General features: G+C 45.5%; 1 protein-coding gene and 1 non-coding gene across 4 annotated transcripts in view; both read right to left on the bottom strand.

Moving 5' to 3' along the window:
• The window catches only part of EPS8 (epidermal growth factor receptor pathway substrate 8), a 176593-nt gene that overhangs the window by 6247 nt on the left and 154292 nt on the right, over nucleotides 1-16054 (bottom strand). For all 3 annotated transcript variants that reach the window (XM_054988159.1, XM_054988162.1, XM_054988160.1), the window contains exons 17-18: nucleotides 13249-13386; nucleotides 508-721 (exon numbers count right to left, since the gene is read on the bottom strand). In XM_054988159.1, the coding sequence (XP_054844134.1) occupies nucleotides 508-721; nucleotides 13249-13386 (352 nt within the window). The remainder of the gene's footprint in view (nucleotides 1-507; nucleotides 722-13248; nucleotides 13387-16054) is intronic.
• Nucleotides 1270-1341, bottom strand: TRNAT-UGU (transfer RNA threonine (anticodon UGU)). The gene has a single exon. It is a non-coding gene; the product is annotated as a tRNA-Thr (tRNA).

Raw genomic sequence — 16054 nt, 5'->3', positions numbered from 1 at the left:
CAATACAGAGCTGAATCCTCTCTTTTCACCATAGAGCGCAGGGTGGCAGAGATGGTTCCCTCCGCCTCTGCTTTCTCTTACGACACCCTGTTAGGTAAATGAAAGCTAAGAGTGGCTAGCCAGAAGTCTCCCCAGTGAGTTTCATACACGGCCCCAAAGCTGAACCCAACAGCAATTCTATGGGAGACGGCAACATACCTATCTTTAGAGATCAAGGTTAAGAACAAGTGAGAGCACAGAACACTTGTCTACTGGAAGTCCAGTCCATCCCTTGCCAAATGGTGAAGCGATAATTACATACTGTCCATAAGCCATCTTTTCCCATCAGCGACCATAAGGTCTAGAAACGTATTTTAGAAATAAAAGCTGAGAACTTCTAGGTACCACTTTTGATGGCAGACTTCTGGATGCCAAATTCTGGTAGATATACCAAGTACACAGTATCTTTGCCCTAATAAACAGTTGTTTTAAAATGAATATGGTTTTCTTACAGAAATAGAAACTTACGATCAATAGGGGGCGGTTTTTGCCTTTGGGAATCTCGCCCGCTGTCACTGGAAGTGCTGCTCTGGCGGCTGATGGCTCCAGGGACCTTTGGCATTGGCACCGGGACAGGCGCTGGCACACTTGGAGGCAGAGGGACAGGGACTGGCGTCTGAGGTGGCGACGGAGCAGCAGGAGTGCAGTCGGGTTGCTTCGGAACAAAGTCTGTTCTTTGTTTCTGCAGGTGCGGAAAGAGAAGTCACGTTTTGCATGGCAGAAGAGTCCTCCAAGGTTTTGGAGAGGCTAAAGCTCCTGCAAGACAACGCTTGTTTATTTTTCACACATCAAGGGTGCACAGCTCCGCAAAGGCAAACTCAGTAACGCATACATTTCCACACATGGAAAGAGAGAAACCTAAACTGTCATTTGATTATTAGTCTCTCGGGCTCTTTTTAAATGTTATTTTTAATGTGTTAACAGAGTTTCCTTGTAAGGAGGTCTGGTGATAAATCCAGAGCATCCAAGGTATTTCGTTCTTCAGAAGCTACGTTAAGACTTACAAAAAATTATTGTGCAAGATGCTGGTACTGTGCGCTAGCTCCTCAAGTATAATGAAAAGGAGGTCTTCAGTAAGTGTCCAGGAACTCTGATGTAGAATGAAAACACTTGTTGAACATCCAAAACTGGCTTATACCAAGTTATAAAAGTCAGTATTGTCTGCTCTGGGTAGCAGCCACTCTCTGCAGCCAAGATCTTTCACATCCCCTAGTACCTGATCCTTATAACTGGAGATGCCAGGGATTGAACCTGGGACCTTCTGTATACAAAGCAGAAGCTCTGCCACTGAGCCACAGCTCCTCTCCATTGGAAGATGTCAGACTGGCTTTAGCTAACATAGTAAAGTGTGTTGTCGATTTCTTTTTTTAAAAACATGACTGGTTTAAAAGGTCTGGGAATGGGCCAATTAATTTAGTTCATCAAGAATCTTTAGCACAGTTGGTATTAGATGCTTGGTTGTCAGGGGTTCATTACACTCCAGAAGACTTTCGTGTCCAAAATTCAGTAGGAGTTTTTCAGTTAGGGTTTTTTTTCCAGTTAGCTATTAAAATTATTTTTAATTTGCATATACATGAATAAACTAATATAAAAATATGATCCATTCTTAGCAACATAAATAAGCGTAGTGTGTGAAATGGTGTCAGGGGGAGAGGATGCTGTTGCACTCACAAGGATTGTTACTGGCTCTATCCACAATTGCTGGGTTCACAAAACTCCACTGACTAATATGAAAGTCTAACTGAAGGAAAGAAAGGCTCAAGGGGAGGGAATACACAACATCCAAACTGCTCCAAGAGTCAGCTCCAATCCCAGAACCAGTTTAGAAAAACCTAGAAGTCCATGGTGGACACTGAACCTGTCCCATTGCTTTAACACTCATCACAAGAAAGGTGTTGACAAAATCAGAAGCAGCACCTGAAAAGGAGAAAGGCATTGTGTGGCAGAAACAGAAAGTATCCATTCCTACTCTTATGTTGTATATGAGTGTTCTTTTCTTTCCTATTGCTCCAACCAGCATCAAAAATCAAACCTGCAGCTTATGGTGACTAGTGGTGGGGCCGGAATTCCACTTTAAGCTACCCCCTGGAGGTTTCACATCTGCAAACATCATGGATGGGAAAAAAACTTGTCTACAACCAGCTGCCTGACCTGGATAGCCCAGGTGAACCTGATCTCATCAGATCTCAGAAGCTAAGCAGGGCCGGCCTTGGTTAGTAATTGGATGGGAGACCTCCAACGAAGACCAGGGTTGCAGAGGCAGGCAATGGCAAACCACCTCTTAATCTCTTGGCTTGAAGACCCCACCAGATCGCTATAAGTCATCTATGACTTGAGGGCACTCTCCACCACCACCAATGGATTAATGACCCTGACTTGGATAGCCCAGGTGAGCCTGATCTCATCAGATCTCAGAAGCTAACCAGGGTTGCAGAGGCAGGCAATGGCAAACCACCTCTGTTAGTCTCTTGCCATGAAAAGCCCACAAGGCTTAAGTCAAATATGGCTTGAGGGCACTCTCCACCACCGCAACCAGCATGAACACAGTATGCTTTCCAGGCTTCCCTCACAGAGCACGACTGAAGGTTTCCATATTTGGAAAGCTCCATTTCATGAATGGTGTCTAAATGTAAATTGCCTGCTCCAACTGGAGTGTATTGCTGACTAGGAGTAAAGCAAAGTTGAGAATCCAGGTCTGTGGGTGGGAAACCAATTCAAGCACATTCAAGTCTCTGCATGCGGATGATCATAAACAGCCTTTCCGAGGCTTCCCAAACCTGGAAGATTTCAACTGCATTCCATGTACAATGAACGAATGCTGTCCAGTTGTATTAGATGCATGTAGAAACCCCAGGTTGTGCAAACAGCCCTGTTTGTTTCCCCTGTCATGTGGCAGGACATCATCCCTGGACTACCATCTGTGTGGCCAGGCAGCCATCTAGAGTAGCTCAACTCAAATTGGTTTGTGAATTTGGACACCAATTAAAACAAACTGGGGTTTAGAAACTAACTAAAAATACTTGCTTGAGATGCCAGTTCATGCCAACCAGCAACCGGTATCATGTTAAGACCATCAGCATTGAGATGTAATAATAAACTGAGGTTTGATGGAGTCAAATTTTGTAAAATATGGCTTGGATCCACGGGGATTGCCACTCACTTGATTTCTACCATACAACATGACTTTCTTGTACCCACCCCCTTCTCCTACTGTAGCTCCAAATGCTGTGTGGAGGGAACAGGGGACACCCTGGAATACCATTTTACAGGGAATTTTGGACTGTAGTGGGAGCGGGGAGGCAAGGCGAGAAAGTAGTGCAGCATGGGTAGATGAGCAAAAATGCTCCACTGGATCCAAACCTCTGGTTTAAACTTCATCACAAGGTCTGAATGCAGCCAATGGCTGCAAAGCACATTGTAATGCACTGGCATTAAAACTGAAAGTTAAAAAGACACCTAACTCTGCACAGGATGGCAATCTTAGACCTGCTCTTTAACACTGTCACTGTCACTGGGACAGAGTCTCACTTCTCACTTCCATAGTTGTTAGCCATGGTAAGGCTACCATTTCCCCGGGGGCAGCAAATCCCCCACTCCGGTTCCTGCAGCTAGCAGGAGAAAAATAATCTTTAAAAAAACATCAAGAGATGGCATGACATCACATCCAGGAAAAACCAGATGTCATGGCTCTATAAGAATGGTCAGAAACTTTTATGGCAAAACCATAGAGTTTCCAGCAATTCCTAGAGTAGACTGATGTCACTTCCTGCCTTTCTCCAGAACTGACATCACACTGTTGCCTGGCAGCATCTCCCCATGTCTCACCCCTCCAGACTTTCCCTACTCCATGGTGGTCAAAGACTTAAGGTATTCCTTATCTTTGTGGGAGCAAGCAGGAGCCAGTGCAGCCAGCAAAGAGGGAAATGAAAAGCTGGGTTACGTTTGTGTTAGATGCTCTACAATCAGCACAGTTAAGAGCAGCACCTGCTGAGCCAGAGCTAAAAAAGGCATTGGCACATATTATGTTCCTGAATCACAGTCACTGTTCTATCGACAAGGTGATTGGGTCAGAGTTTGCTCTGGCTTAACACAGTGTGTGTGTGTGGGGGGGGGGGGGTTCCATGCAAGTTAAGCCTTTGTAATAGGAAAACTGAAGAAATTCCTGCTTGCTTCACACCAGCATTTCCATCCATTCTAACCAACTTGTCCATGCACCCTGTCCTGCCCTAAATGACACTAGCACACCGCACAGGGGCTGAGATCCTGACACCATTTAGCTTTTCGAAGTGAGTGCAAGACAATTTGGGCTGCCATTCAACAATTCAGGTTCAAGCCTGGGGTGGAGGGCCACAGAACAAGCTAGAAAATATGCGTATGTTTCTCTTGGTGCCTGGCTTGTTTTGATTAGCTACTGAATATTTGTTTAATGGAGGGGGGAACCTTTTCAAAACATGCTCCCTGCAAAGGATATTTTTAATTTGATTATATTCCACTTGTATGCATGACACCTTGTTCCCCAGTGTTGTGTGTTAGGTCCACATGGAAGGGAAGGGAAGGGAAGGGTATGCACACAATTATCACCCCCCGGAGCAGATTACTATCACAGTAATAATGCTTTGAAAATGGAGAGAAAGCCAATTCTGTGGGTGGAGCATGGAATACAACATCACTAGCATTTCAGAGCAAGGTTTTACAAAAGTTGTACGAGAAAGGCCTGTGTTGCTACCTAAGAAAGCATTTCAGAAGTGTGCTTGTGAAATGCATGTGGCCAAGTTAAAAAAAGGAAGAAAACCTAACTGGATTGTTCTCAACGACTCCAACAGCAGAGTTTTTTGTTCATAAAGGAGAAAGAAACCCAAACAAAACTCCATTCAGAATGTTCTTGAGTATTCTTTATACATTCATTAGGTCTTCCTCATTTCCCACTTGGGGGGGAGAATACAAAAAGATATTTCAAACCACACACAGCACATACAAGGGGTTGTCCGTAAAGTATGTTACACATTGAAAGCAGAAGGAGAGGAAGCAAAATTGTGGTCAAGGGAGGAAGAAGGTCTTTCTAGAAAATGTTGACTTTGTTTCCCTAGCACAATCATGCTGCCGTTGGGTGCCCATTTCTTTGCTCCCCCTGGGTGCTCTTTTCTCATGACCTTCCACTGGACCAACGGTCACTTCTTTTGTACTCTCTCGTTTCCCTTCACTGCTGCTCCCCTTTTCTCATTTTTTCCTAAGTCCCTGAGCTGCAGTCTATTCTAAAGCCTCCTCAGATAACCTTGTGCTTCTGCAGGGCCTTTTTCCCCCTTCAACTGGAACAGGGTGGAATGGCGTTCCGGCACCTCTGGAAAACGGTCACCAATGGCCGGTGACCATTAAACTTTGAAATCCCCCCCTTGCTTCAGCTGACAACATGGTGCCCACTGACTCCTCCCCTGTTCCCAAAGTGGGCAGGGCCAGGTGGGGCTTTTGTCCATAGGGCTTCTGATTGGCCACTGAAAGTCTGATTGGCTATGCAGAGTAAAAAAAAAATGGTTTGACAGGAGCTGCCACCACAACACAAGGCTGTTCACTGCGTGACAGAAGGCAAACTGCATTTATGCAAGAAAATATTTTCTAAAACAACGTGTTCATTTAAGAACACGTTCCTGTGAAACAGAGCTTCTGCCTGAAACACTGAGAAATGATTAAAGTTAGAAGAACAATGTGAAAAGCTGCTTTTGCTCCCAGTCAAGGAGGAAAGTGAGATATATATTTTTTAAAAATCACTTTATTAATAATAATAAAGCTGAAACCCTATAAAGTTCAGAAACTATAATGAGCAGGTGGGGGAGTTAATGGCTTTTTGTAAGTGTGATATACTTTACAGATCACCCAGAAAAAAGCTTTTTCAACACACAGTTCCAGAAAGCACTTTATATACAACAGCAACCGGCATTACCTCCGAAAGTTCTCCCAGTAATTGCTATGAGAGCGGAGGGAAAAAATGAAGCAAATCAAATTAAATGAGACTGTTAAAACAACAGTGGCACTTCAAACTATACCAGCTGGCAGCTTCCCAAAGTTTAATATTAATTGTCTCTTGATAATGGCAATTCCTTTGTCAATTTTGACGCCTTTGCTATCATGCCATGCACATATATGAAACAAAAACAGCTCATGGCTAATGTGGTATTACTTCTGGATAAAGTTTGGGCTCTTTTTCGGCCAAGTTCCATTAAAGTGACTGGAATATGCACAAGGGACAACAATATCAAACTATGAGAGCCCAAACCTTTTTTTAAAAATGGAATGAGGGAATTCTTAGATGCCTCAAGTGGCCAAACTGCAGCTATAGAAAACAAGCTGCCTCTCCATGTCCAGGAATGATGGTTGAGCCTGATGCGTCACTCAAAAATGGAACGGAAATAAAACTATTTGGGACATGTACTTATGACTTACTAGTACCCTGGCAATTCTGTTCCGTCAGAGCTGCAAAGATTTAACAGCAGTTTTGTCAACTGCAGAATGAAAACGAGGACCTTCCCCTGTTCTTTCCTGTATTGTAACACATTTCCCAGGCAGCTGAGAAAAAGAGGGCATTGGCAGCAGAGCTTATATTGGATCTGAGGAAGCTGGCAGGAGATCTGGGCTTGAGAAATGTGTGTGAAAGAGAGAAGCTGCACCCCGCAGAGATACATTTGCAGCAAATTGCTAAATAAAGAGCTTGCAGAAGGCTACGTGGGTCAGTTCTAAGGAATGCAAAGAGAATGCTATGCCTGAGAAAGCGGAGACCAAACTCGGCACTGACTGCCTGCATGCAAGCACTAATAGCCAAAAATCTTTGGGAAAACAAACAGTCCTTTAAAAACAAGTCTCCATTTTTTCCCCATGCTGTATTCAAAGACAGTAAGGAAATACAATAAACCGTTACTTGGATGCTACCTAATTCGGATCCAGGGAGTTGAGGCAAAAAGAGGGGACCCCAAGGCCACTATGAAGGTGATCTCGGACCTACAAGAATAAGTCTCCTAGTAGCTCAGATCAAGTCTGAGCTAGAAGACTTGCAAGGAAACAGGAAATATCACCCAACCTGGTGTGACCGTAGGGATGCCAGACCCCCACCCCCCACCCCCCACCCGCGCTTACCTGGCCAGCAGGGGAGTGCACCTTCCGTATACGCTCCCCTGCGGGGCTGTACACTCCCCTGAGCTGCAGCCACTTGGAATGGGCCTGTTTCGGCCCGGATCAGGGTCACTGCAGAGTGCAGGAGTGTTCCTGCCTGCCACAGCGGCCCCAAACGTGCCTGTTTCAGCCTAGATCGGGCTCGTTTTGGCATGGATCGGGCCCGTTTTGAGCTGCTGCAGAGTGCGGGAGTGCTTCCGAGCTCTGCAGCAGCCCGAATCAGGCCCGGTTTTGCCACTGTGGAGGGCAGGAGTGCTTCCGTGCTCCGCAGCATCCTCAATCCGGGCCCCTGCAGAGCGTGGGCGTGCTCCCAGGGGCAGCATGATGATGTCACTTCCTGGAAGTGGCATCATCACACTTGTGGGAGTGTGCACGCACTTTGCACGTGCAAAGTGAGAATAAATGGAGGAGAGGAGAATGATGTATGCCACTCCCACCTCCACAGGTAAGTGCCAGACCCCAATCCCCACCGGGAGGTTGAGGGGGCCTGGCAACCCTATGTGACCTACTGGTGCTCAAAGGCTTCTTGGGTTGGTTTTCCAGTAATTCCCTCCGATTGACCAGCGCTTGAGTTGGTGGCACACAGGCTGAATTTCCATTCTACATTCTTCAGGTCACCAGTTCAAAAACTATTGTGGGCTCAAAGTCTGGACAGAACTCCACTCTTCACTGGTACATTTGCCACTTGCAGCCACGGACTATGCAGTCATCAACATGCCATTCATTATGTTCCTTACAACTAGCATTTTCCTCAACCATAGGGAATATTGGTTGTGCTACATGCACTGGAAGAAGATACAGCCAGAATGTTTGGAGAGGTGGGACATTTGAATAAAGTACTCAATATAAGCATTCCTTCACTTTGCTCCTGATGGGGCTGTGTGATTCAAGCATTCATCCATGGTCAGAACTTGGCACAAACTCGGGGCCAAAGTAGAACAATCCTGATTGTGATTTTGGCACTTGCTCCTGCTTCTTCATCTCGCCTCCTCCTTGAGTGTGATGGACGGGGAAGGAGGAAAGGCCAATCTGTTGGTCCTGCTGAGCATCTGGCAAGATGGGGCCCTCTCTACTCCAACTCCGATTCTACCCTGGAGAAGACAGATTGGGGTGGAGGGGATGGGCAAGCACTACTGCAAGCTGCAGAAATGCCCGTCTCTGTTATCTTTTTATTAATATTTCTTTGCTCCTCCAAGGAGCTCTCAGTAGTGTATTTGAGGCTCTCAGGTAATATCCCTGCTAGGAATTGTCCATCCTTTTATTTATTTAAAAGTATAGTCGTACCTTTCCATTGAAACCCAGGGCAGCTAACAATAGGGCAATATACAATCAAATTTAAGATAAAATAAAAATAATCATTGCTTGTGAAGACAGCTTTGAGGCTCCCCACAGACTCTGCTTTATGGGCCCAGGAAGGCAGCAAAGCAGGACCACCCGCTGTCAAAGAAAACAACAGGCAGTAAGCAGGACCAAGCATGCTCATTGCCCTTCAGGAGACACTGTTGATGGCAAATGAATAACCGCTTGGGGGTGGGTGAGAAATGAAATAGATGGAGAAATGTCACCTGACTGAGCCTTTAATAGTATCTGGGATGGGAAGATTAGGGTCTGGGGATCCCCTATTCTGGCTAGTTCGGGGTTACAATAAACCTTTAAGGACTCCCCTCTTAAGCGAAGAGCCCTATTTGCGGAGGGGATCCATTAGGATCAGAGGATGGGTGGGGAAGGGTCACCCTCCTGTGCTGTACCATCCAGGAACAGGGTTAGATAATCAACTTCCTGCTCACTTGGCCCTGAACCAGTGGGGTGTAATGATTAGAGTACGATCTGCGAGACCCAGGTTCAAATCTCCATTTTGCCATGGAAGCTCACTGGCTGACCTTGGGCCAGTCACACACTCAGCCTAACCCTACTTCACAAGGTTGTTGTGAGAATAAATGGAGGAGAGGAGAATGATGTACGCCACTTGGGATCCCCATTGGAGAGAAAAGGCAGGATATCAGTAAGTCAGTCCATCAATCAATTCTTGGCAGACTGGATTCAGTTCAGGACAATACAACTAGGAGTCTACTCATCTAGTCTCAGAGTTCAGAAATGTTGCATTACTGGGGCTGGGGGATTGTTCCTAACTGTTTATCCCCCTCCTGCATAATTCATCATAAGCCACTAGTGTCAGGAAACATGCAGCCTCTCCTTCTGGGGCCAATCTCTAAGAGCTAAGCTACAAGAGATGAATTGCATGAGGAGGAGCACGTGAAGGGAGTCGCAATGTTAGCTGGGAAGCTGAGTTTTAAAAGAGATTGGAAAGCTTTGTCAATTTCCCCTCTCTACAGAGCCAGGGAGATGCTGCTCAGAGGGTTTGTTAATTTCCTCTTTGCCTCCTAGGAGGGGAGGTGAAACTGACAGAGCCTGTGGGAGGCAAAGAGGAAATGAACAAACATTGCCCTGGCTCTGTAGAGAGGAGAAATTGACAAAGCCTTCCCATCTCTTTTAAAACTCAGCTTCCAGGCTAACATTACGACTCCCTTTAGGTGCTTGTCCTCGTGTAATTTGTCTCTTGTAGGTTAGCTCTAAGACAAACAAGCTTTTAGTTGTGTCCATGAAATGCTGTTAGCACAATTCTCTGGTTTTAGCAGATTGTTACAACTGGAGCTAAACTACAAAAGACAAATTACACAAAGACAAACAAGCGAAGGGAATTGCAACGTTAGCCCAGAAGTGGAGTTTTAAAAGACAGAACGAAAGGCTCTGTCAATTTCCCCTCTCTACAGAGCCAAAGAGGGTTTGTTTATTTCATCTTCACCTCTTGAAGGCTCTGTCAGTTTCACCTCTCCTTCTAGGAGGCAAATATAAATCACCCATTGCAAAATAAGGTCTCAGAGTTACCACCATCTAGGGTTTTGCAAAATTCTGACAAAATTCTTAAGTTGCAATTAGTTAGCAACTGCACAACACCACCACCACCCCACACACACGACCTTCCCAAAATGAGAAAACAGCCTTCTTAAACAGACATTCTGAAAACATTCCAACTGTAAGCATCACTTCCCACAGGGAAAACGAAGTAAGGAGAAACATATTATCTACACTTTGTCGAAGGTTGCAATTTTGCAATTCCCTTGGTTCAGCAGCAACGAAAGGTTTCCCGCCCTACTTTTCAGTTTGTGCTTACACGCCTCTCCCAGGTGCACCGCCTTGGCTCTCAGCAGAGGAATGCTGCTCCTGCCCAGACTGCCAATGACCCAGAAGGGCCACTCTCATTTCCTGGGCCTGGTACAAAATGTGCGCCCCTTTCTTCCCCACAGACTCCGAATGTGGTATTTTAAAAGAACGCACACAGGTATGAAAGGTTGTCATACACAGAGAATGCTGCCAGCTGCCATCCTCTGCCACACAGGTCTCTATGGGCTGGGAAAAGAAGACTTAAAAAAAGAAGTTATACCTGTGCATTGTAGGTTCAGCCTCTAAAAGTTACAACACTGCACCACGGAAGTCGTACTGGGAATATTTTTGTCCGCATTGTGTGTGTTTAACAAAATAATGTGGTAGGGAGGCAGACTATAACGTGAAAAGCTGTTACTGGAATCGCAGTCTCTAGGAATGCAGCTGCTCAATTCAAATCGCACAGCACATGTGCTTTCTCATGAATATACACAATGTGGTATGCAGCGTCATGGAAAATTCAAGAAGAAATTTCAGTTTTTTGGGGAGGGGTGAAAGCATTTCTGCACAGGGGATTTTAGAATTTGTTCCCAAATGCAAGGTTATTTCCCCCAAGAAAACTTCAAGTAAGTTTTTCTAAGGGTGTAAGCTTTCGACAGTCAAAACTCCCTTCTTCAGATACTAGGATCTTTTCTTCAGATACTTGAAGAAAGGTATCTGAAGAAGGGAGCTTTGACTCTCAAAAGCTTATACCCTTTGAAAATCTTGTTGGTCTTTGAGGAGACAATGGAGTCATGTTCTATTCCAGACCAACATGGCTATCTACCTGAAACTATCCTCAAATAAGGTTTAATTTAACACCGGTCCTAAAAATAGATGAATGCTACATTTCTCAAGATCAAAAGTGAACAGTCCTCCTGAATTACGCAGTGCTTACACAAATTATTTATGTGTCCCCTCCCGTTTGAAGGGTTTGGGATGGTATTTCTCTCGGGGCCGATCATTTAAGAGCTTTCCAATAACTTCACTGATTTTATTGCCACCCTGTGATTTGTGCAAATCAAACGCAATCTCATTGCTTTTGAATAATGAATGGTAAATAATAAAGTCTTTCATTATCCTATGATGGTTTCTCATTTTCTGGCTGAGCACCAGATGGGCTGGCAGATATCAAATACAAATACAAAGATAATTTGAAAAAAGGCTCAGGCAGGTTTAGGTGGATTAAGGTTTGCTTCAGAAATAGAAGTCAAGAGGAAGAACAAACTCAGAATCCAATCTTATTGGCAACATGAGCTCTTTGAAGGTCCTAAAAAACCAGCTAGACAGCACAGCACAGAAGTCATTATACAGATATTCAAATTCTCACTACAGTGTAACAATGTGTGCGTATTATTTCCGAACTTGTGTTTGCTTGTATTTTGGGAAGCAAAAGGTGAGGGCACTTCATCACAACACAGCAAGCAACTACAGAATTGAACCTCTAAACCTCAAAGACACAGAATTATGAGAACCTTCAGGGACTACACACATTGGCAAGAGGAATCTCTCCTACAGTCCACGGATTTTGTAAAGAAAATCCCCAAACCAAATGGAAACGCAGAAATCCACACGCATGCAAGCAGGACAAACTAGGTGAGAAGCTATGGTTTACAAACTTCCAGGAGGAAAGGAGGTGGGAGAAAGCAAACACTGTACCTTAAATAATTCAAATTCCCTCTTTGGCATCAACAGCTATAAACGTATGACAAGGATTTACAATTAAAATTAAAAAAGCACAAGCCAATGTTAGTATGCAGATTGGCAGCAACGTTCAAATGGAGGGTGGAAAACAAAAACACCATCACAAGCCAACAGTAGAAAGGAACAGGACCTATTCCATGTTGAGAAAAAAAACTCAGATCAGCTTCTTAAAAAGAGGTGAAGTGGGTCCATTTCACACTGGCATTTCAAAAGAGTATTTTCTGTAAGCTAAACTGCCGTCCACATAATGTCATTTCAAGTCCCTGGGCTGGATTTTTCTTTAGCCTCAATTGGATTGGCTGCTTCTGGACAAACAAACTTTCCACCAGGAGCTGAAGTTTACTCTACAGTGGGACTGATGCTTTGGAGTTCAGGACCGCTGCCTCTTTATCTGCCTCCCTATCAGGGCTGGTGCCAGAGATTCTGGCGCCTGAGGCCGGGGGCAGCTTCAGGGCTGTTGCTGCCCCGACGTGCGCTCACACCTGGACTGCGTGATGACATCACTGTGTGTGACATCATCACACAGCATGTCGCTGTGAGCCGGCCCCACTGGCACAGCAGACAGCTGGGACGGCGCGCGGGTGGCCTCCCAGAGCTCCCGCTAAGTTGCCCTGTGCCGCCCCAGCTGCCTGCTGCACCTGGCCCGTATCTGCGTGCCGGTGGCGGCAGCATGGGGCAACTGAGAAGAAGGGCTGGGAGGTTGCCCGCTCAGACAGCCCCACGCTGCCGCGGCCAGCACATGCTCCCAGCCAGGCGCAGCAGCTGCAGGCCTAGCACAGCAGGTGGCCAGGGCAGTGCGCGGGCGGCTTCCCAGCCCTTCCGCTCAGCCGCCAGCTCTGTGATGTGCGCCCCTGCCCCCAGCGCCCCTTCCAGCGCCTCAGTGCTTGAGGCGGCTGCCAGACCCACCTCCATGGACACGCCGGCCCTGCTCCCCATCCTTGCCTGACTTGCTCAAACCACTTCCTCATCTGTTCTCTCTCTCCTGGAGAGTTAGCACTGACTCTGCCCACCAGACTGATCTCCATTGTCGCTCACTTTTAGAGCATGGTTGCACTTTAATCCCTGGTAACAGTACCTGCCCATAGCTCTGGGGCCAAATCCTATCCATTTGCCCCCGTCTCCAGCTTTCTCAAGAACTGCAGGTACCTGTATAGTGTGTGTATAGGATGGTTCCGTGCAGCCTGGTTCCTGAGATCTCAAAGGTTCCAAGATATTGTTTGGCACAAATCCTGCAGCTCCACTTGCATTTTGGACTTTCCACCACTGCTTTCGGTCGTCAAGGATCTGAAATAAAAGCAAACGTCACTGTAAGAAAATGGTCCCAAGGCAGATGCGAACAGGTATGGATATTGTATATGTACAACCTCCCTTACCTTGAGTTGGATCTCTGGCACTATCAAGGTCTACTACTGTCTACTGTGACTACCAGCAACTCTCCAGAGTCTCAAACGGAAGTCATTCATACCACTTAATACCTGAACTTTTTAATGGAAGATGCTGGGGATTGAACCTGGGACCTTCTGCATGCATGCTCAACTATCTGTTCACCAAGTTACCTGTCCTCATGCGTTCTGCAACATAGGGATGAGAGTAGTAAAATGGAGGACACAGCAGCAACTTGAAAAATAAAAGGCAATGAGATATTCTGGCTTAACATAAGAAAAACAGAGCAGCTTCATATGACTAATGATGTATGGCATTTCAAGGAGGAATCAACTACTAAAGGCTGCCAATCAAAGTATCAGCCATGTTTGGCCTTCCACCTCTTACACCCAGTAATGCAGAGAAACAACACACATGAAGAGATGTCACCACTAGACATGGGCACGAACAGAAAAACAACAACGAACATGGTATTCGTTGTTCGTTGCCATCCACGAACAACAAACATTGACAAACATGATCCTGTTCACGAACATGTTCGTTGTTCGTGGGGGCCAGCCAGCTCTCCTCCAGCCATCAAGATTCCTACCGCACCACTCCCAGAAACCTGACCTGAGCAGGCAGCAGGAAATGTACGAATAATAAATAATAGCTTGGCCCCAGAGCCTGGTAGCAGCCCTGGAACCTGAAGAGGTAGATCCCTATCCCACCACACAAAGAAAATTCAAGCTCCAATGCACTCACCCTGTCTCTCTAACAGCAGCTGTCTCTCCCTGAAAGCCAAAGCTGGGAGCCCCCCTCCCCCCTGGTCTTTTCCTCTTGTAACAAATTTGGAGCTCCAATCCACACTTGGAAGGAAGACCTGCCTATCAAGCTAAATTTGGCTTAGATTGGGGTTTCCAGGGCAACAGCAGGAGTTCAGAGAGTTCAGGCAGTCCCTGCCTCCAGTTGACAAGGAAATTGATTGCAGGTGCCAGACTGTCTGGCTTGACAAACAGCAACGAACGAGGCTTGCAATAACCACCTGATCGTTTAGAATGGCGCCTCACGAACAGCTTGTTCACGAACAGCAGATTGGGCTGTTTGTGGGTTTTTTTAGTTCGTATTGCTGTTCATGCCCATCTCTAGTCACCACCATTCAAAAGCAAGTCTTGTGATACTTGAATAACTAACAAATATACCATGGCATAAGCTTCTGTGGCCAACAGCCCATTTTGCCAGATGCATGAAGTGGCCTCCACTTTGTATCTATCTATATCTACGTATCGTTTTAAGCACAAAGAAAAGAAAAAAGGTTACATAATTTAAAAACTGAGGCTAAAAGGCAAAGCAATGCAAATGACAATACAGTAGGTGCATAGTTACCAGTACTTTTGTGGAGCACAAACAAATCCCACCAAGTGAATACAAGATTCAATTGGTATGGGTGTGACTCACTCCTAACTGGTGATGAATAGCCATAGAAAGGTGAATAACATTCCTAAAGGACCCAAAAACAACAATTTCGTTCTATAGTGAGCTAGCCGCTCCCAGAATTTGTTGAGACCATTTCAAAGAGGTTTTACATTAAATTAGGTGTAGTGCAGGGGTAAACAGTGCTGGCTAGAACTGGGAGACCTCACGTCGAACCTCTACTTGCCATGAAACTCATTGGATGACCTTTGAGAGTCACTCCCACTCAAGATAACTACCCCACAAGATTGATGTGGATAAAATGGAGGTATGGAAAATCATATATACTTCCCTGAGCTCTTTACTATTTGGGCACTATGAAAATGTGATCACTAATAATGTCTCTGCCTTTGAACCTTTTGTGTTGGAGTTCAGGTCAGCTACAGAATGTTTTGGGCGATGGAAACGTCCACACTACGTGGAATATTACCATTTACCCTTTAATTCTACTGCATATAAACTGGTCTGGTTGCACTATGTTGATGGAAGAAGGGCAGTGTTGGCAAGTGAGGGGATGTCTCACAGGGAAACGTGTACACGTGAAGCTGCAAGAAATTTGTTGCTATTCAAGGTGCCACCAGACTGTTGGTTGTTTCAGCTGCAACAGACAAACATGGCTACTCTTCAGGAATTTATCACCAAGTTTTCCTGGCCCTGTTTTAAAAAATCAAAGGTAGTTAATTTCCAAAAAAGTGGTTCGCAGAAGGCTCAATCTTCAGAAAGCTACTCTCTGTTTTAAAAAACCAAATACACTAATAAACTAGTTTGCAGCAAAAGCGTGTGCATCTGGCCAAAGGATCCCCATGTGTTGCAGAGGATTCTGGGATGCTGTTCAACTGTGCGCACCAGTTCATGAAAGGGAATGGCCAGATTTACTGGGTCTTGTCAGTGGCCTGCATGACAGGGCGATTGATGCACCAAAGACTCCTCTGTAGCTGAGCATTTCATGGGAAGTCATGGCAGACTATCAGTCTCCTGAGGAAACATGTCAGACATAGGAGATCTGTTCACTAAAGGACTTCTGAAAGCCTTCCAAGGAACTTCAAGATTGCTCAGACTGCAATTTAAAAACAACAGGACTCAAAATACCAACCTACCAGCTGACAACTTGAGTGAA

This window comes from Eublepharis macularius, chromosome 9 (genome assembly GCF_028583425.1).
Source record: "Eublepharis macularius isolate TG4126 chromosome 9, MPM_Emac_v1.0, whole genome shotgun sequence".
NCBI lineage: Eukaryota > Metazoa > Chordata > Lepidosauria > Squamata > Eublepharidae > Eublepharis > Eublepharis macularius.
Note: the sequence above shows the minus strand (reverse complement) of the source record. Positions and strands in the feature narration are given on the sequence as shown.